At 39.0% G+C, this 25,255-nt stretch overlaps 1 protein-coding gene across 2 annotated transcripts in view; it reads right to left on the reverse strand.

Moving 5' to 3' along the window:
* The window catches only part of kek3 (kekkon 3), a 40,786-nt gene that overhangs the window by 2,112 nt on the left and 13,419 nt on the right, over positions 1-25,255 (reverse strand). For both annotated transcript variants that reach the window (XM_017243986.3, XM_017243984.3), the window contains exon 3: positions 1,541-3,462. In XM_017243986.3, coding sequence (XP_017099475.1) covers positions 1,541-3,435 — 1,895 coding nt within the window. In that variant the 5' untranslated portion in view covers positions 3,436-3,462. The remainder of the gene's footprint in view (positions 1-1,540; positions 3,463-25,255) is intronic.

Genomic DNA, 25,255 nt, shown 5'->3' on the forward strand with positions numbered 1-25,255 from the left:
ATTAAAAATTTTTCTCATGTGAATCCGTTTATAAGGTGATTTTTTTTTTAATTTTACAGTAGGATAGTTACTGTTACGTCCAATCTGTAAGTCTCTTTTATGTTCGCAGCTCGTGTCTTGATGCGCCCTCGACTCGGCTTTGCTTACGCAGGCCGATCAAGGACTGCGTGAGCTTCGGAGCGCGGAAATAAAATTCACTCTCTTGCGAACATTCAGAATAAACGGGTCGACAAGGAACCTAAATAAGTTTTTCATTGGTAGTGCGTCACCTACTATAATTTTAAGTCTGCATTTACCTTAACTAGGGAACTTTGTGGTTTTTAATTCTGTTATTTTTGGCTTATTATACAAAATTATGATTCAAATTATAGCAGTCTGGTCGTATTCTTAGTTTTATCTCACTGAGAATATATATACTATAGTATAAGCAGAACTCCCATACTCGAAATAAATGTGGAAAAGTTTCCACTATCTGAAAAGAAAAGAAAAATGGAGCGCCTTTGTATCAGCTTGGGCCAGATTTTTTAGCTTCTCGTTTCGTATACGACTTTGTCCTCGTCCATGAAGATAACCAGCCCCATCAAGTATATCCATTAACCCGCAGTCGTGTCCCTGGTATTTATTTCACATGACAAGCGCCAATCAGGCTGAGTGAGTTCTCAGTGGGTGCAAAAATAAAGCACTTCTCCGTACTCATGGATGTTGGGGGATATGTTTACGGAGGTAGAAGTGGATGTGCTCGCATATTTCGCGCGTCATTAGCACGCGCGTTTCTCCATTTGTGCGAAATGGAGGCTGAGGCAGGAGGATTGGTGTGGACTGAGGGAGAAGATGGGCTGGGCGAGCTCAAAGTGGAAGTGTCAAGTGTTGCCCATAATAGGGACGCAATACGGAGATCCGGGTGCGTTCCGCACTCGAGCATGACAGCTCTTTGACAGAGACACGGCCGGTCGGAGGACAATTGCCACTCGAAGTTACGAGAACCGAAAAAACAAAAGGTACCGGGGGGCGTCCAGGGAGAGGTAAGACCTGCAGCACTGAGCGAAACGGAAATGGTTAAATGAACCAAACTTTCGAAAACTAACTATTTCACATACAATGTAGAGTTTTTTAAGAGCTTTTTTTTTATTCTGCATTCATTCTTCTTTACCTATATTAATGTTTCTATTTAAAGTCCCACAATTAAAATCTTAGCCAACTAAATCCATATAGTTTTATACATTTTTTACATTTTTTAAATAGTTGGACCAAAATTTTTAATTTGGCGAAACATATTCATCCTTTGGTTTTTAAGAATTCCATTAATTTTTAACATGTTCCATGCTTATCTTGGCTTGTTGGTATGTTAAGTTAAATATTTGTGTAGATATTTATAAAACATATATATTGTTTTTGTTCACCTAATAGACATTGATTATTGAGCTTCAGAAATTGGGGATGAGTAAAAATAAATGCCAAATGGAATTTATTAATATCTGACTTTAGCTATCCTTGGACTTGAGAAAGGCTTGTTTAGTTTTTTGAGCGTAGTGCGACTCACCCGCTGATGTCGATGAGGCGTGGTATGTGCAGATCCGTTTCCTCCATCGGCGGTGAAATGTTCGGCACGGATTCGGAGACAACATGGCTCTGGGAGCCTTTCCTCTGCTGATTTTGCTGTGGATTCGCAATTGCTTGTAGGTGGTGCTCGTGCAGCTGTTTCTGCTGCTCTTCCTCCTCGTCATCGCAATGGGTGGATACGTGCAGGTAGTCACCGTTTCTTCTCTGAGCTCCTCCGGCTGCACTGGGATTCACTATGGCCGCTGCCTCGTTGTCGCTTATCGGAGTGTTCCCTACTCTCAAATAGCTTTGCTCTTCAGAATCAGGGAAGAGACACGCTCCGGTGGCACTACCGCCCCCGCAGCTAGCCCCGCCTCCCAGATCCGGTCGCGTCCTAGCCGACATTTCGATCTTTTCGTAGCTTTCACTTCTTCTTACTGGTGGTACTGAGTTCCAAAGTCTAAGTTTTCTTCGCCTTTGCATAGAACAGAAGCATATAGCGGCAAATGAAGAGCCACCGACCAGAAGAAGGGCAGCTATGACGCCGAGGAGTACAGTCCTTATGGCCCAGGGTGCTTCTGGAGGTCTTCTGGATACGGCCAGCGTAACACTGGCCTCCACTTTGCCGGCCTTATTTTCTGCAGCACATGTGTAGATTCCCGCATCCTGCATATCGGCTGTAAGAATCGTCAGATTAGAGGCGTTTCGTAGCATATTTACTACATAGGTTTTTCGTCCTTGAGTGGCTGCTGCAGTCCTGGGCTCCGACTCGGAATCACCTTTCCCGCCGGCACTGAGATTGGCTATGAGCCGATTTTTTAGTAGCCACTTAACGGCTGGTTGGGGAACACCTTCCACATAACAGCTCATAGTGATGTTTCGGCCCTCGACTCCATGGGCAGTGGTGTCAGTAGCCACGATCTGTGGTACACAGGCGAAGTCATCCACATCTAGCTTGTCCCAGGCTCTTCCAGACAGCCTAGCTGGAGCAGCACAAGTGGGGGGTACGCCACTTGGAATATTTTGTTGCAGCATCCAGGCTCTAAGAGGTCTTAGAGAACAACTGCAGTTCCACTCGTTTCCGGCCAGTTCTAAGCCATGTAGCGACGCCAAGGAAGTTATGGTGCCACTCCGAACTTCACTTAACTGATTTCCGTCTAGTTTCAGCCACTCCAGGCTGCTTTCCAGGCCGGCAAATGCCTGAACAGCAATGTGGCCCAGTCGACAATCGCTCAACTCTAGCTTGACCAATTGAGGCACGTGTCTGAAGGCATCATCAGGAACACGAAGTATGGGGTTTCCGCTCAGTCGCAGTTCCCGCAGTTCCGAAACGTGAAACAAAGACAACGAGGGTATGGCCGAGAGCAGATTTTGACTGAGGTCTAATTCTACCAGATTGATAAGCTTACGAAACGCATGGCGTTCAATTAGCCTCAAATGACACCTGGCCAAGTATACCTTTTGCAGGTTTAACAATTGGGCAGAGGCGAAGCTGTCGTCGGGTATAGACTGTATTTCATTACCACTCAAGTCCAGCAGCTGAGTGCCAGGTTCCAAAGGCCTGGGGATATGTGTAAGGTTGGCGTTAAGGCACAAGACGGACTCCTTTCCGCTCTTCCACTTGCACTCGCACACCGCCAGGCACTCGGCGTTCACTGCGCTCTGGGCCAGTTGGCAGCAGCAGCACAGAAGCCAGAGGAGAAGGCGCAGGTGTTGGGTCAGATGCAGGATCAGGCGAAGGGACTGCAGAAGGGGTGGGTGCAGACGCCACTGGGGGCGTGGCCCTTTCCGACGCACCTTGGTGGCCAACGTGCGGCACTGGGCACTGTTGTCGCTGGCTATGTCCTGGCCAGCTCCAAAGGGTGCACCAACAGCCGGAGCCCTTCCCACGGCCATAGCATACTAGAACGCCTCGCCGTAGGTCTGAAAGAAATTCAAAATGTGAAAAAATTAAGTTATGTGAAGATGAAAAAGAAAAATTTTTTTGTTATAAGTTTATTATCTGTAATTATTTTGTTCATGTTATTAGTTTTGTATTATCTATATTTTGTTTATCAGTTTCGTTTATATTTCAAATATAATATACTTGTAGAGAATCCTGTGATTCCTCTGAAGTAGGTCTTTGACTGGCTGAAGGTAAATTATTTCAGGATCTTGTTCAGAATAAGAAATTAAAGATTTTGGTACTGTGTAAACACCGATAAATATTAGCATTAGTTTTCATTAACTTACAAAGATGAAAAGGAAGGAAATAATTGGCACAGCTAAATATAAAATAAAGCGAATATATGGATTTGAGTTCAAGTTTAGAACAATGTGCAAGTTTAAAAAAAAACATTGATATTTTCCCAAATAACAACCAAATAACAAATAGAGTTATATACTCATTGTTTGGTCTTGTGTGGGAAGCAAAAATCTTTTATTTTATTCATTTCATTAATTATATTATTATTCTCTAATATTGTATATATTTACTTATAGCGGTTTGCGCATCTCTTATCGCTGCAGTCTTATCTGCCCGGTGCATTATCGAGTTTTGCATTTGTTCCCTGTTCGCGGTTTGGGCATGAACATGTTTGGTTCGTGCATAAGCTTCCTGTCCCTAACTCTCGGACATTTCAGAGTGGGAAAAATACCCTCTGGAAATCCTAAAGAAGTTTAAAATGACTCAATGATAGAGATATGTTTTTGAAACTTGTGAAAAGGCAGGATGAACAGACAAATACCACAGTGCGACAAAAAAAAAAATAAAATTGGAGGAACTTTTAAAGAGACCTGGTAGGAATTGTTTATTTTGTCGAATATAACACAAAACCGTGTTTTAAAAATTTTTAGCACCTCAAAATCTTGATTTATTTGGAAAAACCCGTTTTTCGTGCCTTTTTTGCGCTTCAAAATTCCTAAACGCGTAATTTTAAACCGATTTTAACATTTCCGACGTTTTACAATAGTTAAATATTGTAGAAAAAAACAGACAGAGGGACAGACGGACATGCTTATATCAACTCAGAAGGTGATCCTGATCAAGAATATATATAATTTATGGGATCGGAATTTGGGGGAGTGTAGGGAGTAGTGGCCTAATATAGTGGCCTTAATAATTCCATATTTAGGCCAATCCTTGCATATCGTAGCAAAATTATAAACAAAAAATTTTTTTGATGTTGTATGTATATCCAACCTAGCAGTACCAGTTTAACTAACCCTTTAATTTTCTCAAAACTCCCAAAAAAAACTTTTATGCCACCCCATAAAAACACTAGCTTTACTACATTTATTGTGTTTCCCTTTTTTGCACCGCGAATTGTTTGAACTGGCTAGATTTTCAAGTCGCCCACTGCACTATAGGAAATTTGACCACTTTTTCTGGCCAAAAACCATTTTTTGAAAGTTAAAGGATTTAAATAATTTTAACTGCATATCATTCACAATAGATTAATTTTTAATGTTGCATACCAGAAATTTTCATAGATGGCGCCACTGCGAAGAAAACAGCTGTTACAAACAGCTGTTGATGTTAACATTTACATGAGCTTAGAATTTACGATTTTTTGGTGCGATTTTAAAAACACGAATACTTAAAATTTTATGGACAAAATAAAAAGTTTTGAAATTAATACTTTTTTAAGTGGTTTGTATTGTGTGTTTGTGTATGTGAAGTGTCCAAAAAACTTGTGTTGTCCTTTTAATAAAGTGAAAATGTAAGCAGTCTAGCATAAGAAATTTTTAGAAATAAATCACATTTTTAAAAAGAGATTTAAACCAAGTCTGGCGGAGTCGGACAATGTAATTTAGTCCATGTTGTAGATTGTTTAATTTTCTTCAAATGAGTGAAATATGAATATGCATAAAAATGCACTTTCGAAGAAATTCATAATTTAAGGAGGCAACCTCAACACCTTGAATGTGAATCTGTTAGCTGTGAGACTAGTGCAAAACCGAACAGTTAGAATGTTATTTTTAAATAGGGGGCGGTGCCACGCCCACAATTTTTTCATTTCTGAGTTCTTTTGACCATATAAACCCAAATCAAAAATCAAAATTTAAATATCTTGCTTAGTTTTTGAGTTAGAATGTGTTTCTTAAAAAGTGGGCGGTGCCACGCCCACATTTTTTTAAAATATTGAATCTATTGACCATGTGAACTCAAATCAAAAATCAGAACTTAAATATCTTGTTTCGTTCTTGAGATATTATTTTTGGCCAGAAAAAGTGGTCATATTTCCTATAGTGCATAGTTGCCGTTTATCATATGTGCGCACGACGCAATGAAGTATGCAACATGCAAATGTTGCCGCCTGCTTTTTGTGTTGGCCTCTTCTGGTTCTTACTTTCTTCGCCCTTACTCCCCAGCTGTATTTTCGTTCGGGGCCGCAGACACTAATCCTATTTATGTTGCAATGAAGCGAGGTTAATAATTTTATGTCCAACTACACAACTGCAACGTCATTTGTGTCTGCTGCGTCCGCTGCAGTCGCTCCCAAGCCGCTTTAGTGTCCCTGTCATTCTGCTTATGACATACGATACGTGCTCCGAGTTCGAGAAACTTTCCATAGAGTTTCCGCAAATACAAACAAGAAATTCTCAAAATTCCCCCGTATTTGGAATGGGGAAGAAAGACGAAGAAGCACTAGAGATGCGTTCGTTCTTATGAGCCTCCTCAGTCCTTTTGCATCCTTAAGAGTCCGTCCTTATATAAATATTACTTATCACTCCTTCCCTTTCTTGGATCCATCAGGATTTTTGGGTTCATTACGGTTATTCATATCCATTCTTTTATAATTACGTCCAACAAAGAAATTTTGTTGCTGTTTTTTATAACAAAATATTTTACTAAAAATGTGAGTCAAAATAAAGAAAGAACGGCTTTAGTCGAGTTTCCCGACTATATTATATCCGGTATTCATCTCTTTCACCCACAATTTAAATACATATGGGCATTTCCTGGGGTCGCGAACGTACGTTCGTACGCAATTAGTGCAAAAAATTAAAGAAAAAAACATTTTCTGATACTTTTTTTTTGTTCCCGATAGCATTTGGTGAGTTCTTTTCTTCTGGTTCTTTTTCTGGTTCTAATAGATTTTTCATTTTCATAATATTAACAAAAAACATGAGGTCGCGAACGTACGCGAAATGGAAGTCGGTTTTGGCTTGCTCTAGCAAAATCAATAAATCTGCGAATTGGAATGGAATATTTTAATGCAGTACCTCTACTTTTAAAATAGAGGCATGTAGCTTTCTATCGAGTCTATTCCCAATTAAATATCTCCATTAGTTTTTATACCCTTGCAGAGGGTATTATAATTTTGTCCAAAAGTGTGCAACGCAGTGAAGGAGACATCTCCGACCCTATAAAGTATATATATTCTTGATCAGGATCACCTCCTGAGTTGATATGAGCATGTCCGTCTGTCCGTCTGTCCGTCTGTCTGTTTCTACGCGTACTAGTCTCTCAGTTTTAAAGCTATCGTCTTGAAACTTTGCACACACCCTTCTTTCTTTTGCACGCAGTATATAAGTCGGAACGGCCCGGATCGGCCGACTATATCCTATAGCTGCCATATAACTGATCGATCGGAAATGACCCAACTTTCGTGTTTTTGAAGATAGAAAGCTGGAATTCAATACAGATTATATTTTTAGTTAGTTGATCCAACCTACTAAATTTCATTAGGATCGGCCGACTATATCCCATAGCTGCCATATAACTGAACGATCGGAAATGGTATTTGGTAGAAATATCAACTTTCGTATTTTTGAAGATAGAAGTTTGGGACTTTTTTTTAGATTTTATATTATAATAAATTGGGTCATATATTCCTATTCCCATAAGGATCGGCCAACTATATCCGATGTTTGCGATATATATCCGGTTTTAACTGCAAGGGTATATCAACTTCGGCTCCGCCCGAAGTTAGCTTTCCTTTCTTGTTTTAAATTAAATTAAGTACGGGTCGCGAACGTACGAGTCGCAAACGTACAATTTTTCCACATATAAAATTTTTTTTTTTTTGTTTACCTCTTTGTTTTTATAAATAAATTTATATTTTCTTAAAAAATCATGTTTCACCAATTTTTTTTTTTTTTTAAATAAAATATTAAATTTTAATTTTATTTTTAATTTTAATTTAATTTCAATTGTCACTTCTTTTATCCATCTACAACAATTAAACAAAAAAAATTTTTTTTTTTTTAAATAATATTTTTTATACGTACATACGTCATACATACGGTCGCGAACGTACGCCACTTTAAAATTCAATATAAAAAAAATTTTCTTGAAAAAGTCGGGATTTTTTTTAAAATTTTAGTAGTTTACACTAAAATGACTTAACACATGAAGTTTCATCCACCTGCTTTCACTTGATGCGAAGCAATTACAATAAAATTATGTTTCGGGTCGCGAACGTACGATTAGAACATAGATAAGAATCAAAGTACAAATTAAGAGGTAATCTCGCTCTCTTTGATTTTTTCTCATCTTATTAGATTGTTATTAAGAGATTTAGTACAAAAAGAGCAAACACATCATATGTTTTCCTTGAGAAATAAATAAACATAAAAATGTCTTTAAAAGTAAAAAAAAGGTAAAAATTACATTTTTTGACTTTTTGGGTTTTTTTTTTTTTTTTAAACTGATATATGCTATGAATCTAATAGATTATGAAAATTTGGATATTTATTTATGAAAATACAAAAAAAGAATCGAGGAATTTGGACATTTATTTTTTCGGTCCTGGTTGACCATCCGCCGGAATAGCCGATATTTTTTAGAGATAAAACTTTAACGGTATGGATTCTCAGTAACAATTTTTGTTTTATTTTTGCGACATTCTACCGATTTATTAGGGAAGCCGACTAAAAAGTCAACAGCTTCTCCAAAAATTATCCCATTTGGCTGATTTTTGATTTTTAGGTGTAAAATATGCATTGGAACAGCTTAGCACTAAACCATCTGCCAAAAACATTAATGAACTGGCGATACAACGAGATAGTTCAACTTCCGGATAGTTCCATCTTTTATAGTCTTCGAGATTCACGCGTTAGAATTTGGGATGGCCCACTACAATGCCCCACGTAGTTCAAGTTTGTTTCAAATTTTTCTCCGCCTTCAGCCATATATTGCGAACTTCACCCAAATCGATTTTTACCGAAGATATACCTACATATATACCATTTCCGAACCATACCGATTTGGAACTTGAACTCGTATGGTATTCGCGCAGATTAAATTTGTGTCCAAACATTGCCATGCCCACACACGTGCCCAAAACAGACATCTGGTTGTAGCGCCTGTTCCTTAATCTCCTTAATCCTTAATTTCGATGCCAAACTTTTCCAACTGTTAATCTACACCTAAAAATCAAAATGCTGCCAAATCGGATAATTTTAAGAGGAGATATCGACTTTTTAGTCTGCTTCCCTATTGAATCGGTAGTATGGCCCAAGCGCAAAAGTAAGCAACAAAAATTTGCTGCTGAGAGTCCATACCTTTAAAGTTTAAACTATAAAGAATAGCTAAATTGTGGGTAGGAGAGATGAATACCGGGTATATTATATTCGGGAAACTTCACTATAGCCGTCCTTTCTAGTGTAATATATGTACAATTTGTAGATACGTTAGGATTTAAGTTGGATTTGGCTCTATTTTGTTAAATCCAAAGTCCATAAGTCGCTTGCATTATTTTTTCCTGCGCGTTATAAGACATAGCTACATCAGCTGCCAAATGTTTGCCGACTTTGTTTTTGGCAAAGATTTTTTGCCAACTTTGGGCTTGGCACACAAAAACACACACACTCATTTGGGAGCCTCTGCTTTAATGTAAATATAATGTCCTCTCAGGCCGCATTGATTGCAAATAAATTACACACACAGGCGTTGAGATAGAAGACCGTGAAACACTGGCGGTGAATGGTGGGGAAGTGGGTGGTGAGATTAAGTGCCAGAGCGACTTCATAAAGCTCTCACACACAAATACAAAAAAAGCTGGGAATTGGGAAAAAGGGAAACTCGTGCTGGCCGAAAATGGCAGCGCCATTAATTTCACTTTGGCCCGCGTTTCGTTTGCTGAAACTTTCATTAGAAAATCCCGGAGCAAATTTTTGTGTAATTTTCCTTGCTTGAATGCTTCCACTAAGTCAGTGATTTCCATCCTCTTTGCCACCAGAGTTCTCCTCTACCAAGGCTAGCTGCCGGGCGCTGATAATGAAGTTCTTTTCTTCCACTTTTCTTGTGTTCCTTGCATTCACACTTCCGGCTTCATTATGCGAAAATTATTTTAGCTGCACTTCCCCGCCCACTTTCAGCCTCTTGACACCAGAGGTCGAGGCAAATATTATGCTACCGGTGTTGTTTGGAGACTTTGATGGGGAGCTCTCCTTATACAGTCCCGTATACTCTCAGTCTGATCGACGATTACCGCATCGTGTTTGTTGAAGGTATATTTTAGTTAAAAATTGGAATTTTAAGATTTCTGATACTGATGAGCTCTACATATAAGTTTAGTATTCTTCTTCTTAAAATTAAAAAAAACTTAAGAACTTAATCTGAAAAGGGATTTCGGTGTCCTCTTCAGTACTACTTATGGGAGAGCCAGAGTTAAAAGTAATCCCCAGACCATTACCCCAGCTTGGTGTCATTATTCATTTTTGTGTGTGTTTTGTTTTGTGCTGTGTAACCATTTTGCCGCATTGTTTTGCAGCTGTAAAGCAATTTTCGCAAGCATAATAGACTTTGCCGGTTAAAAAAAGCACGATAAGAAGGGAGAGAACCTCCAAGCAAATGCCACAAAAAATATAAAGTCGGAGCAGTGGCCAGGGAAAAAAAACAGACGTTAAGCGTTATTTCTCAAGAGGCTCGAGGCAAGGCTCTTTTCAACCTGGGGAATATGCTACTTTTTCGCCCCTCGAACCCTCTTTCCCTTGGTCGGATGGTCAGTAAGGGGGTTTGGGATGGGACCCTAGAAGCTATGCCTAGGCCTAGTCCTTACTGCTCCCTTTTACCTGGCTCCGTTGCATCCTTTCGCGCCAGCAACCCTTTCTCGTTCTTATTTCCACCAAGTGCCACTTCAGTGACTGTTGATTGTTATTTTTTTTTTCTTTCGGCCTTAGTCAACATTTGTATTGCCATTTGTTGTTGGTTTTAAGCGGAAAGTTGCGCAAGGGACTCTAGACTTTATGACTATATTCCAAAAACTATTTTGCAAACAAAATTAAATCCTATTAAAGTGTTTAAGAATCAGGGTTAACAAAAATACATTACATGGAAATAATTAAAAATAAATATTTTCTTTCACAAATGTGTCTATAATATAGAGTCTATATATACATATATAATTACATCACTTCTCCAAAATAGCTTAAAAAAATATTTTTTTTTTTCAGTTCCGTTCTTAATACAATGCGATTTTATAACCTTCTTTAAAACTGCTTAGAGCTTTTGAATTTTAGAACTAACTTAACTTTGGGGCTATAAGTCCTATTTATAGGTACCCTTGCTAAAGCTTTTTGCAGATCAAAGGTCGAAAGAAGCTTTTCTCTCTGAGAGGCTTTATTCTATTGAAGGAGGGAGTCGATTGAGTCGGAAATTATTATTTGAGGTATCAGTTGACGTGGAAGACTTTGGATTTCAATTAATCGAAGTGACAAGAAAAATGTTAAATTTCCTATCAAGTGGGTGCCCAGAATGGTTTGAGCTGTTTAGTTTTATTTACATTAAGAGGAGTGAGAAAGATTTGAATCGGGACTCTATTTACCAAAATATTGTTTTGGTTTTAAATCTGAAGTGACTCTTAGAAATTAGGACTCTGAAATGAGGCTGTTTTTTAGCCGAAATGGAATAATTAAATTTTTATATTTTTACAAAAATTGGAATGAGGCTATTTGCAGCGGGATTACGAATTTCAAGACAAAAGGCTTCAGCTTCGGTTTACAAAATTTATTGATATACACTTAAAGAAATTTCGTTGACATAATACTAATTATGTATAATGTATGTTGTCATCTTGAAAAGCTGAATTATCATAAGAATTTTAAGAGCCTGCGTGTGTTTTGATATATTACCATAATGATCAAAAACTAATAAGAATTCTTAAATATTACTCAAACAAGAAAGGAAAGCTAACTTCGGGCGGAGCCGAAGTTGATATACCCTTGCAGGTAAAACCGGATATATATCGCAAACATCGTATATAGTTGGCCGATCCTTATGGGAATATGATAATATAACTTAAGCTATTATTATATAGAATCTAAAAAAAATCCCAAATTTCTATTTCCAAAATACCAGAGTTGGTATTTCTACCAAAAACCATTTCCGATCGTTCAATTATATGGCAGCTTTAAGATAAGCCGGTCGTTATAAAATTTGGTAGGTCGGATTAACTGACCAAAAATATAATCTGTACCAAGTTCCAGCTTTCTATATTCAAAAACACAAAAGTTGGGTCAATTCCGATCGGTCAGTTGTATGGCAGCTATAGGATATAGTCGGCCGATCCTTATGAAATTTGGTTGGTCTGATTATCTGACCAAAAGTAGTATTATCTGACGAAGTTTAAGATTTCTAACTTTAAAAACACCAAAGTTATATAATTTCCGATCAATCAGTTATATGGCAGCTATAGGATATAGTCGGCCGATCCCGGCCGTTCCGACTTATATACTGCGTGCAAAGAAAAGAAGGGTGTGTGCAAAGTTTCAAGACGATAGCTTTAAAACTGAGAGACTAGTTCGCGTAGAAACAGACAGACAGACGGACAGACAGACGGACAGACGGACATGCTCATATCAACTCAGGAGGTGATCCTGATCAAGAATATATATACTTTATAGGGTCGGAGATGTCTCCTTCACTGCGTTGCACACTTTTGGACAAAATTATAATACCCTCTGCAAGGGTATAAAAATAATATATGAACTTGAAGAAGTTTTTAAGCCAAATTCTAAAAAATGAATTTTTATAATAAATTTTTAGACAAGGGTAGAGTTTAAGGAATATTTCATTCTGATAGGACGGATAGGCAAGGCTAATAATGAGCATGGACGAAAGTAGTTTTTTTTCCTTACCCTCTGATTTGTCACCAAGGCTTTTTCGTGAGTGGCAATTAAATAAACGTTTATCTTGGCCAGGCCGTTAAAGTCAAGTCCCGGTTCAAGTGCCGGGTAAGCGTGCTCGGCTTTGATGAACGTGTGTCTTATTAAGCCATAAATAGAGTAATAAAAGTTAAATTCTAATAGCCCGATAGTCTAGATCGCGATCCGGATTCCGGTGGCTATTTTGGATATTGTCCCAGGCCCACCCACAATAACCAATAATGCCAAAAGCCAATAAAAGTAAACAGCCCTGCCAGCCAACCAACCAGCCAAACAACACAACAGAGCTCGAGGCAACCAGGATACATATTGCGTATACGCACCCTGGCTCACTCACATCCATGCGGAAAAACACGGTTACAATATCCTTAACATAAATACCCAAAAATAATGTGGGTGCTTCAATTTTATGACGTTCCCGAATCAACCTGCTCCTTCCACCATTCACCATCCGCCACCCCCGAAACTGACAAACGTGTTCAATTGCCGCAATAAAACTTCTTGATAATATGTGAAAATCATACAAAGCACAATATTAAATTAGCCCACAACGAAAATGTGAAGGGCATTGACGAGAGCGCCGACAAACCACATGAAACATTAAATTGTGGCCATGGACCATAAAATGTGCAAATGTCAGCCCAAAAAACGGCCAGAAAAGGTAATCGGCATCCTTGGATTCCGGGCGAGGACATAGAACGGGGCGTGGTTAAAGCCCATTGCCGCAAGGTTAGCCAAACAAACCAATGTTCGACTTACATTAACTCCTCGACAGTCCAATGAGGATGTACGTTTTGGGGAGTCAAATTAGTGATTTGAAGAGACCTAGTAGGAATTGTTCATTAGGTCGAGTATACTATAAAACCATGTTTCAAATTTTTCAAACACCCTCAAAATTCTGATTTATTTGGAAAAAACGGTTTTTCGGGACTTTTTTGCTCTTAAAAATTCCTAAACGCGTAATTTTAAACCGATTTTAAAATTTTGTTAATTTTGAATAAAACGAGACCAACTTCATTAGGAAATTAAGAAAATTGTTGAAGTTATAATGCTTTTCCCAAAACAAGTCAGTGCAATTTTACTAGCGCTCCGGAGTAAAAGTGTGTAAAAGAAAGGAATAATGGAAATGGAACGGCACACTATCATTGATTTCCGGAAAGGTTACTTTCCACTCTCACCTTCTAGAAATGTAATTCAATATAAGGGTTTTTATAGAATTATCTTTTTCCACTTTTAGATACCAACAATTCATTGAACGAGTTGCAAAACGCCTCATTTAATTGATTGTCGGTGCTCAGCTTTTATGCGGGACACAACGAACTTTTCTCAACCGAAAAGTTGTTGAGAACTGGTTTTTCGGTGACAGTTATTGATTATTTAGTCAGTGTCCTTGCCGACACTAGGAAAATTGAATGAAATGGCAGCCGATGCTGCTGGGAAATCATCGAAATGGGAGCACTCTCGGTATGTGATTCGGATTCCGATTTCTATTTCGGGAGCTTAACTAATTGTCGAAGCTCGAGCGGTAGGATAGAAGGATCCCATGCCAACTCGTCGCCAAGGACTCGCAGATGCAGCTTTAATGATGGGAAAATGGATTTTTGTCCAGGGCAACCGGAAATTTGATTTGCACATCCTGACGAGCATGACAACTTTCCCTTTCCCGCAGCACGGGTCCTTTGAGGTCAACACTTTATCCGGAAAGTTTGACCCACCAGAGCAGCTGTCCTGTAAAATGCAATTTTCAACATTTATGGAATCTCCATCCTCATTTTATGAACGGCAAGGCACAAGAGCTCAATAATAACATAATATACACATATATGTACATTTATTTTCCGGATTTCCAATTTTTTCGGATGCGATTTCTTGACGCGTTTTCACGCCAGGTTGATTCGATTTGCACTCGAATAGGTGGTTTGATTTCCGTTTTTTCTTCGCAATTTTTTGCAGACGGGCAGAGGTTGCAATATTTTCAACTGAATAACGATGCCAACGATTGGGCCGAATTCCATTACCATTTACATTCATCCGATGTGCAATATTTAGCAAAAGTATATGAAAACATTTCGCCAGCATTTTAGCCAACTGTCATTTTGCGCATATCAAACACAACGATTTTTGATTGCGGAAAAGCCACATATGCATTTATTTGGGGCTTTCTGGAATATTAGAGTTAAATTTAATTAGACCTTTTATTTAATTTCAGATTTTCTTGCCAAGCACCTGCATGTATCTGCTCAGAAATGCTCTTCAGGAAATAAAAAACTTAGTCAGTAAGAGACTTGATTGCATTTCCGTTGCTCCCCACCTGCCTGGCGTCTGCAATTCCATTTTCAATTTCCCACCCACCTCGCCACCTTTCAGCCAAAAGAGACAATATTGCCTTTGGCATTGAAGCCAGCCGTTGACTTTTCCAATTGCAGAATCAACATCAGCAGCAGCCGGAAAACCCTCGTCCTTCTTCCACCGCTCACCGAATTCGTTTTCAAAAACTTTGAAACAACATGTAGTGGCAGCTTAACTCACAGATAAGAGATAACGAATAGCAGACGGCTCCTTGTGGGGATCCTTGATGGGGGATTCGCTAGTGGATCCATTTCATTTTTCGTTTTTTCTTTGTCGCTGGTAGTCTTGTTTAGTCACAGTTCAATGGCAATAATCAGCAACGAGCCTTTTTTTATTAGCACTGGCACTGACAAAGCGATATCCTGGATAAGGATTGATTTCGATACTGTGAAATGTTTTCGGTGGCACACTACTCCCATTTTATCTTTCATTTTTTCATGGCAATAAAAATAATTATTTAATCAAACAAGAAAGAAAGAAAGGATATTGTTGTTTATATTTTGTTGTTGGCCACATACATACAAACATGTTTGGTATGTTACATTATTTTGCCAAAAATAGCATTCACCTAACTCTAACTCTCTAACTCTAAAAACACTGAAGTTATAGCATTTCCGATCAATCAGTTATATGGCAGCTTTAGGATATAGTCGGCTGATCCCGGCTGCTACGACTTATAAACTGCGTGCAAAGAAAAGAAGGGTGTGTCCAAAGTTTCAAGTCGATAGCTTTAAAACTGAGAGACTAGTTTGCTTAGAAACAGACAGACAGACGGAAAGAATGACATGCTCATATCAACTCAAAGGTGATCTTGATAAAAAATATATTTACTTTATAGGGTCGGAGATGTCTCCTTCACTAAGTTGCACACTTTTGACCAAAATTATATGGGGTATAAAAATAATTTAGAGTGTGTAAAGATCTTAATTGGAGCATATGGCTCCATAGCATTATGTGATGGCGTCAACTTTTTATGGTTTTTTACCCCCCTCGGGAAGGTTGGCTGAAAAAATAATAACCATTTATTATTGTCATCATCCAGGCAGCTCGTCGAAATGAAATGCAAACACATCTCGGCCCATTTCTCATAATTGAAATTGTAACGGATCAGGGAACGCAAATAAATACAGTTGCCGAGCCCCGATCCCTGCTCCATTAAAAAATCCTTTCAATGGATTTCCCACCCGAGTATTGTGCCTGGTCATGAATTATAGCGCACACCCCCTCGATTCCATTGAACCTCTATAATCTGTCCATGCTTTCTCGCTTGTATCTGTCGTTTTTTGTGTGTTTTGTGTTTTGTTGTTGATAACTCTCTGGTGACCCACTTGGCTTTTTCAGTTGTTAGTTGCAGTCAATTAAATGCAAGGGATTATATCAAAATCTTTGCTATTTTTAATAAATATGCAAGCGTTTACGTAGAACACGGCCATTAAAAAACCTAGCCGCATAAAAAAATTGTATTGTTGCGTGGCCAGGGATGGCAATTTATAATAACCAGTCATTTTTATAGCTTCAACGGCGACAATCGACAGGATAAAGCTAAACCATTTTTCGGGCCAAGGGCTAAGCCCTCTCAAAGCTCGGCGGCCAAATGGATGAGAAGCACATTTTCCATTCTGAGAGCGGCATTAGCCGGCATAAATTTTTGGAGCCCGTCCACCTCGATCTCCATATTCTCGATATTTATGCAGAATAACAAAGCGTCAGTTCGGACACTATTTTAATATGCATGCGGAACGGGTCGCAGCGGAAAGATGGGATGACTAGAACAGTGAGGTGTGCTTACGAGGGACTTAAATCTTTTATCTTTTCTTTTTTCATTGAATTATGTATTGCTCCCTCATAAAACAAAACCAAAATTAGACCAAAGCCAAAAATATTGGGTTTAAAAATTCTTATGGGGGTAAAAATGGTATATGTGCCATTTTGAAAACCTTATTCGGGAACACCTGTCAGCCCTCAGATCCCATGGCTTATGGCCCATTATTTTTTGATTCTGTGCGATGGCTGTAGCGTGCCGGTGTGGTCGTTGTTTTTGCACTGTTATGGAAAAGCATTTGGTCATCAAATATGTATACGAACATTCCAACAAAGGTATATTCTGCCTATTCGTATATCAATATAGTATATTGAATATACACACCCTCAGAAATGTTAACATGTGTGTGTGCATTGCCATTCGGGTCAGTGGATCAGAAATGCCAGAGACGACTCACAAAAGGTAAAAGCACACTGGCATCTGTGTATATTTGTTTGGCTTATCGGTGCCCCACTTTCGCTTTTTGTATTTGTGCATTTGCTCTGGTCCAAGTTTGTCAAGTGGAGGACTTTGCCGAAAGGTCCAGAAAGGCGAAGGTCAACAGCGGTTCGATATGAAGGTAAAGTTTGCCTAACACTTTCGTTTGCTTACGTTTTCCCAAGCATTCAGATCAAAACTTCAAAATGCTTTTATATTCAGCTTATAATTAAATTTGTATGTAGCTTAATAAAGTTTTAAGGAGTTTTATCAATGGATTGCAAGTTATTCCAGAAGTGACCGTGTCCTATTTAAAAAAAAAGTTTTTAACCTTTAGTCACATTAACGGCATTCCTATTCAATGCAAGGGATTGCTAAATTCTGCAGGATCCAACGAAATCCTGTGCCGGGATAGTTTCAGAGAATCCTACAGGTTTTCGCTTCGGCAGAAGCCAATAAAAGACGAGTCCCATTGGCAGGCCTCAATCCCATTTGTCATTCACCCGAATCCATTACCATAAAAAAAGCGAATGCAGTTCGGGGACTACAAGCGATACGCATTTGTATGCACTTTTGCTTTGGAAGCCAAACATCAGACGACGAATGCAACATTAAGGCGAAAGTGTTGTTCCACCATATTCCTTTCCCTGATGGGCGACGAGGTGGTGTGTGAAGACGTACTAGAGGGTCCTTTTGTGGGCGAAGGCGAAAGGCGTGGTCGTTACCCTCAATTTGGCAGTGTAGAGTGAGAGCGGTACTAAGTGCTTTTTCTTTGCTTATGAGCTGCTGGGGAAGTGGTGACGCATTGTTTGCCCATTAGGGGGCACTACGGTGCCACAGAGTGAAGCGGGTGGTTTTGTTCTTTTCAAGCGATCTATGGGAATGCCACTTTTCCACCGGGCTCAAAGCCTTTAATCGGATCAATGAAAGTATCCCCTCAATTTTAACAAATAAACATATGTTTGAGAACTACCTGCGCATTGATAAAATTATGATAAAATTAAATTAAAAGATTTCGGAATGGGTTGTTTAATTGACAACTTCGAATGAAAATATTTTAAGCTAGTTTAAGGCAGTTAAGTAAATATTCCAATCAAAAGGTTTAATTATTTAAATTAATTTTATGTAATTTAATTTAAAGTAATTCAAAATTGTATGAAAAATAAAAATCTTGACTAACCCACTGCTGTCAGGTAATCCTTTTATTTTGAAACCTGTAGAACATCGGACAATCCTTCTATTGGCCGGCTGGATGGCTTCTGCACAATAGAAACCACTAAAAAGAGTAAACAATTTGCGCGGATAAAAGCAGAAGAGCAAATAAACTCCTTCCACCAAATCCTGGCAGCCCAGAACAATGCAAATAAAACAAAAGCAAAGCGTAACGTAACGAAACGAAACGGAGCAGCCAAGCTTGCCTACTAATGCAAACAGGACCAAAGCCGCTCACTCAGACAAACACACACGCACTGTGGCAAATACGCCCACAGACACACACGCAAGCAAGCACACATGTATCCTGGGCCGCAAGGTGCTTTGTAGCGTTGTTGTTGCCTTTGTGGCAATTGCGGGTTGGGTTGTTTAATTTGAACTGCGGATAAGCATCCAACAATTTTTAATCAGGTTTATGGCCAAGCAAATCCACACAGACAAACGAGAACACACAGTCCTAAACGGGTCTTCAAAACACAATATAATTGCACAATCTAAATTTTAAAATTCAGGCAAAAGGAAAATTTTAAATTACAAATTGGCAGCCATTTGTTTCAATAAAATCAAGCGGAGATTAGCCGGCAGCTCGAGTGTAAGCTGTAATAATTGAATAAAATAAATTATAATCTCTCATTAAATTCCAAATGCGTCCACTGCCCAAAACACAATCAAAAAACAATATTTGCAATGCTGTTTGCACAAAGCCATCGATTTGAACCCATCCTTTTTACAAGTATTCCTTGAACAAAATGAGGCCTTTCTCCTTTCCACCCCTTGCCGACTGGGCGGTTTTTAATTGTGTGAATCAATCCGCGCTCAAAATTTTAATTAAATATTTAAACTAAATTTTTAAACAAACAAGTACGAGCAAAGGCAAATACGCCAGCGCACTATGGTTCAGACGACCCATTTTGGTGGCATAAATTAATAACTGACGAATACAACAAGATTTTTCAATTTCATTTTTTTTGTGGGAATAATATAACCCATAGGGAGTAGAAATTAAAAAAAAAAATGGCCACCACCCACTTTTTTTATTGAATAAAAACAAAACAATTGTAAATATATTTAAAAAAAAAATTGAATAAATAAAGGGTTCCACTTAAAGAAAAATGCTTTGTTGAATAAATCTCAAATATATTGTGTTTGAGTTTGTATTTTGCTTATTCTTTTTGTATTATTAACAGATCTAACTATTGTCAAACCTCTTCCTCTTTGTTCTCCAATTCCAGTTCGTTCTCCATCCCCCTGCGTCCGTCCCTGCAATACACACAACACGTAGTACAAGCCCCACTGATTACTATTCAAGGCAAAAAAAATAATCAGTTTATTGTTTGTTCCAATTACTATGAAATTTTCACATTTTAATTTCATAAGCTTTTGAGTATGACCATTTAGTTTAGCTTCAAATTTCGCGAATATGGCCAAATCTCTGAAAGTTTTTGGTATGCAACATTGATGGTCAGTCTTTTCTTAATACAATGCGATCAAAACCACTTCGTTATTTTAACTTTTAAAAATTGAATTTTTGGCAACAAAAAGAGTTGTCTGGACCATAGTGCAGCGGTGGAATACATGTGAGGCTCTGCCCTTGGGCACACCACTTGGGCTGTGATGAAAATTAATTTTTTTTCGCATAATAAATACTTTTCAGTAGTTGCTGTAGTCCGCCATTCATTTACATTCATTAGGAATTTTATTCGTGTGTGGGAGCGTGGGAAAGGTTGTGACTATGTGAGTGTGTGGAAACACATCCATGTGTAAGTGTGGTAGCAATTAAGCCAAAGTTCCCCCCAGCAAGGAAGAAGAGGCAAAGTCAAGGACGATTTTCGTTTTTCACGTGCCACGCACACAGAATCACTCGGGATTGACACAAATGGCAGGGGAGTGCCAGGAGCACGGAGCACTTTTGGCCAGGACAATCAAACGGTTTAACAAATCTCTGCTTGTGTGCGGGTCCTGTCGAAACTTGTGGTGTGTGTTGGAGGGCGGGTTTTTAAATATGCATGGCATTGCACAAAAGAGCGAAATGCATTTCCAACATGACGCTGATTACACAGAAGGCAATGAAATACTCTCGCAAAAAAAGAACTTTTTAATTAAGTTTTTAAATATTTTAGGGGCTTTGCGCTTCAATTTGGTTAGAAGCCGCAGCTGATCCGCGAAAGCTTCTAATTAAAATAAAATAATCGTCAATTTTCAAAATAGCACTTTTAACATTTTTGAAAGAGCATCAAAAATGCATTTTCCAATCATGACTCTACCATAATATTTAATTATATTTTGTGACAGCAAAGATAAAATATTAAAATATTTAATTTGGATGTGGGCACAGCAAATACCAGAAAGCCAGCAACTACATAACTTTGTTCCATTTTCCATGCTAACGAGCCCTGTGGGGCCAGGGACGGAGCCGGGTCCGGGTACGGAGCTCAGTAATAGTTATGGAGGACAAAGGTCAAGTCCCAGATTGTCACGTAAGCAAAGCAGCAAGCCAGGCTCACCTGTCGGCCTAGTTTCGGTTCCCAGCACCATTCATTTCTACAGCAGCCGTCCGCAGCCCGAAGTCCGACCATCTGACCTTTGGCCATTGTATCTAAAAAGCATGAAATATTCCAGCGTCATGCTGTGGGAAACTTTAATATAGAAACGGCCGACGACAACGTCGCGTCCGCTCCGTGCGCTGGCCTGTGTTGGAGTGACCATTGGACTCCCCGTCCTGTGTCCCGTCTCTGTTACCGACCCATCCCATCCTTCCGTTTTTCCACTTTTCCGCTCTTGCCGCACTCGTTTCGATTTTGTGGCCATTTTCTCCAGGCAACCTTCAGACCGGGCAGCAAACTTTTGATTAATGTTTGTTAGTTTGTCTCGGCGTGAAATGTATTTGTTTTAAAACAAAATGCAGTGCTGCAAAGTGTGAACCAGAGGCGTGGGGCCCCGGGGCAGATAGCTGTGCTTTCGGCTACAGCCCCCACACCCTCCTTGGCTCCTGACGTTCCAGTTTCTGTTTCGAGCAACGACTTTTGCTTTTAATTTTTTCTGTGTTTTTATAGGTTTTCTGGCCCGGCCTGCAAAGGTCTTTTTCATTTTTGTTATTTGTGTCTATTTATCTTCTAACTCCCTCTGCTTTAATCTTTGGGGTGTTCATTTATCTTTGCAGCCAGCAACCGAGCAGAAAAAATATTTTTTTATATATTGACTGGCAAAATATTTGACTTACACGTGGGTGTGCCTACAAAAAAAACAAAGAGCCACACTTTTGGGAATGTTTGGGCATGAATAGATTCTCAGGGAGTGGTTCCGTATGAAATGGTACAGCTACCTTTTTAAAATGACCTAATCCAACTCAAGGGTTTTGAAAAATTATTGCTGAATTTCATCTGTTGAAATCAGCGCGTTTCTCTTAGTGAGTGCCTGCTGTTTTGTTGGATGTTTTTATGTGCATGTACATACATATAAATTTTTATGGACCGGCATCGACTGGGCCTGTGTATGGGACGAAGTCAAGCGTAAACTAAATGATTAGAATTTCAAACATTTATTGCACTCAATTCTTTTAACAAATTCCCAATGTGGGGGGGCCCGTTCCGAGTCCTTTCTCAAATAATAGCTCCTTCAATGTACCGAGAACCTGCCAAAAACCAGAGAATCGCATGACGGAACGACCAAGACATAGGAGACATTAATGTGTTGCCCTGAAATGCAGACAGCGAACAGCGATTAAGTTCCGGAGAAACGGGACCAAAATTTAATGAAGGTTTCACGCTTGACTTGTTGCCTGCAAAAATATGCTTTAAACGCCTAATAGGCAAACCTCTTGCTGCTGTTGTATTTGTTTCTGCGGAAAACGTGCTGATTTCCGGTTCGGATAAACGATGCCCGCAGGAGGGTTTAATGAGTGCACTGCCCCCAGCCGGCCCTCGAGGTTTTTGTTTCCACCAAGGAAGGCATCCCACAGCTTAAAAGGGGCACGCTGATAAGAATTAGTGTTTTTAGGGATTAGGCTTGATACCCTTAGGGTATTCTGTGCATGAAAATAGGGGTTTCATATAGAAGTTAAAACGGATGAAATCATCTTCTCCTTTTAAGTAAAAAATACTTTAATAATACTGTGTTGTTGCCGAATCATAACACAGCACATGACGTGTATAGGTCTTTATACAATTTTGATACAGTACATACGTCTGAATGTAAGTCTTGGATACGTCTGATGTAAGTTTTTATGTACATACATCTGAATATATCCTTTCAGCATAGAAATACTTACACTTTGAATATATTTCAATCCAAATCAATTATTGCAAAAAAAAAACAAATAATAAGAAGAGATAAAGGTTTAAACATTAACGGTATAAAATGTCAGCACCAAGAATTTTTGTTGGATAATTTTGCGCTTGGGAATAAAAAAATGTTGCACCTCCCTAGAGTGAGCACTATACGGCCAACTACCGACTCAGCAGCAAAAAAGACTAAAAAGTCTATAAGTCATCTTTCTACGAGTATCAAGTATAAATAATTGTAGAAAATAACTTGCTTAGAAAGCATAAAAAACTTCCGGGTATCCTATAGGGTCAAGTAAAATTCAGGTCAAGAGTAAAGTCAAGTTCAGAGTTTCGTTTAAGCCGAAATGATGGAGTGGTGCAATTTCACACATACATCTTATATGTAGTACATATAGACACACGTATGCTGACTTACTAATCAGAGGAAGTGATGTCAGTAGCACACAAACCATTGCAGTGCCATTGAATGATCCAACATCATCGTCATCGTTGGCGGCGCATGTAAAGCGATATTTCAGCTGTCACTTCATGGCTCAACTATTTCAAATCAAATCAATGCGAAAGGATTTTTCTCCCACCCTGTCCCGTCGATTGGTTCGCAATGATTTATGTTAAAAGGACTAGCCCACGCAAAAGTCACAGCAAATGGGTTCGGTGAAGGAAAAACCGTTGCACCTTTTACCAACGCAATGAAATCGATTGTCAATCGAAGCGAATAAAGTGAGGGGGTCTCCGTATTTAAGCTTTGGGGCTTCAAAGATACTTCTTGGGAAGTAAGTTCTAAATTGTATGATATCTGGGACCCATTAAAGGACTGAACACAATTAAGGTCATATTAAGTGCCTTTTTGTAACTTATAATTTAATGGAGATCTTCCGATCACTAATGAACGTTTTTCTTTAGAATCCTTATTTTGAAAATGGTTTCCGATTCCTCAAGTAGGTTTATAGAAAAGGGACATTTGAAGGGATTCTTTCGCAATTTTTTATGGACGTGTGAATTTTTTCACCATAACTTTGCAAAATGAATCTACATTGCAAATTCAAGCAAATGTGTGAGTCTGATTCCAAATGCTCTGCATGTGTATCGGTGTGTTAAAAAGAAAAACAAAGCACAAATGTAGCCGTGCCCGCACACAAAAGGAAAAACAGGAAAGGAGTGTGGCAACAGGGAACAGCGAACAGAAGCTAACGAAGCGTAAAGTTTGCCGAGCGGCTGCCCCCGCCCTGTTCGTATACTACGACCACTTGCCCCACCCCCACACCCTCCTCCACCACCGACCGTCAGTGTTTGCCTTGTGGCGTTTTTTATTAAATTTTCCTAATAAATTATGCAAAATTCTTGTATTGCATAGCGAGGCCAAAGGCAAAAAGGAGCAGCGACGGCCGTGCGGAAGGCCGGAGGGAGGAATACAGAAAATGTGAATTCTGGTCAAATCAAAGAAAGGGCGGCTATCTGTGCGTATCGGCGTGCCATTACTATCAATAGCTTGGCCCAAAAGCCAGCTACAGAGCCTTGGCAATATACACATGTATGTTGCAGTCATGAGTATGGGCTTGTGGCTGCCTGTGGGCGGAAAATGCCTGGAAAATGGTTTTAAGAATAAGATTTTCTGAATTTCTGGCCATTGGGGCTGCATTATAATACAATAAAAGTAAAGGATATCCTGGTATCCGCTCGGTATCATGCCTGGCGTTAATAAAATAAAATTGAAATATTGTTTGCAATGAGTGAACGCATAGAGTGGAAAGCATGAAGTCGTCCATTCTGTATGCGAGTGGAAAGCCATAAGCTATTTTCGACCCTGTCGGCGAAAGCATCCTCGTATCTGATCCGTTTATTCCGGAGGATGTTACAAAAATCTCGTGTGACAGATGTGGCTTAATAAATCTATGATGTATATGCCTTGCTGAAAGGGGGCATTAACAATTCCACTCGTCAGAACCTTCTAAAATATCTATTGTATCTATTGTTTCGCATCAAGAGCGGCCTTCCACTTTCCCCTATTGCTTTTCGCTCAACACTCAATCATAAATTTGCAAAATTCAATAAGCGCATAAATAATGCATGCAAACCAAGAAAGCAAAGCTAACTTCGGGCGGAGCCGAAGTTGATATACCCTTGCAGCTAAAACCGGATATATATCGCAAACATCGGATATAGTTGGCCGATCCTTATGATTAATTCATAATAAAACCAATAAAAAATCTAAAAAAAAAAGTCTCAAGCTTCAAAAATACGAATTGATATTTCTACCAAATACCATTTGCAATCGTTCAGTTATATGGCTGCTATAGGATATAGTCGGCCGATCCTTATAAAATTTGCCATGTCGTATTATTTTGCCAAAAATAGCTCTCATGTAAAATTTTAACTCTCTAAATCGAAAAACATCAAAGTTATACCATTTCCGATCAATCAGTTATATGGCAGCTATAGGATATAGTCGGCCGATCCGGGCCGTTCCGACTTATATACTGCGTGCAAAGGAAAGAAGGGTGTGTGCAAAGTTTCAAGTCGATAGCTTTAAAACTGAGAG

The sequence above is a fragment of the Drosophila bipectinata genome, chromosome 2L, assembly GCF_030179905.1.
Source record: "Drosophila bipectinata strain 14024-0381.07 chromosome 2L, DbipHiC1v2, whole genome shotgun sequence".
Lineage (NCBI taxonomy): Eukaryota > Metazoa > Arthropoda > Insecta > Diptera > Drosophilidae > Drosophila > Drosophila bipectinata.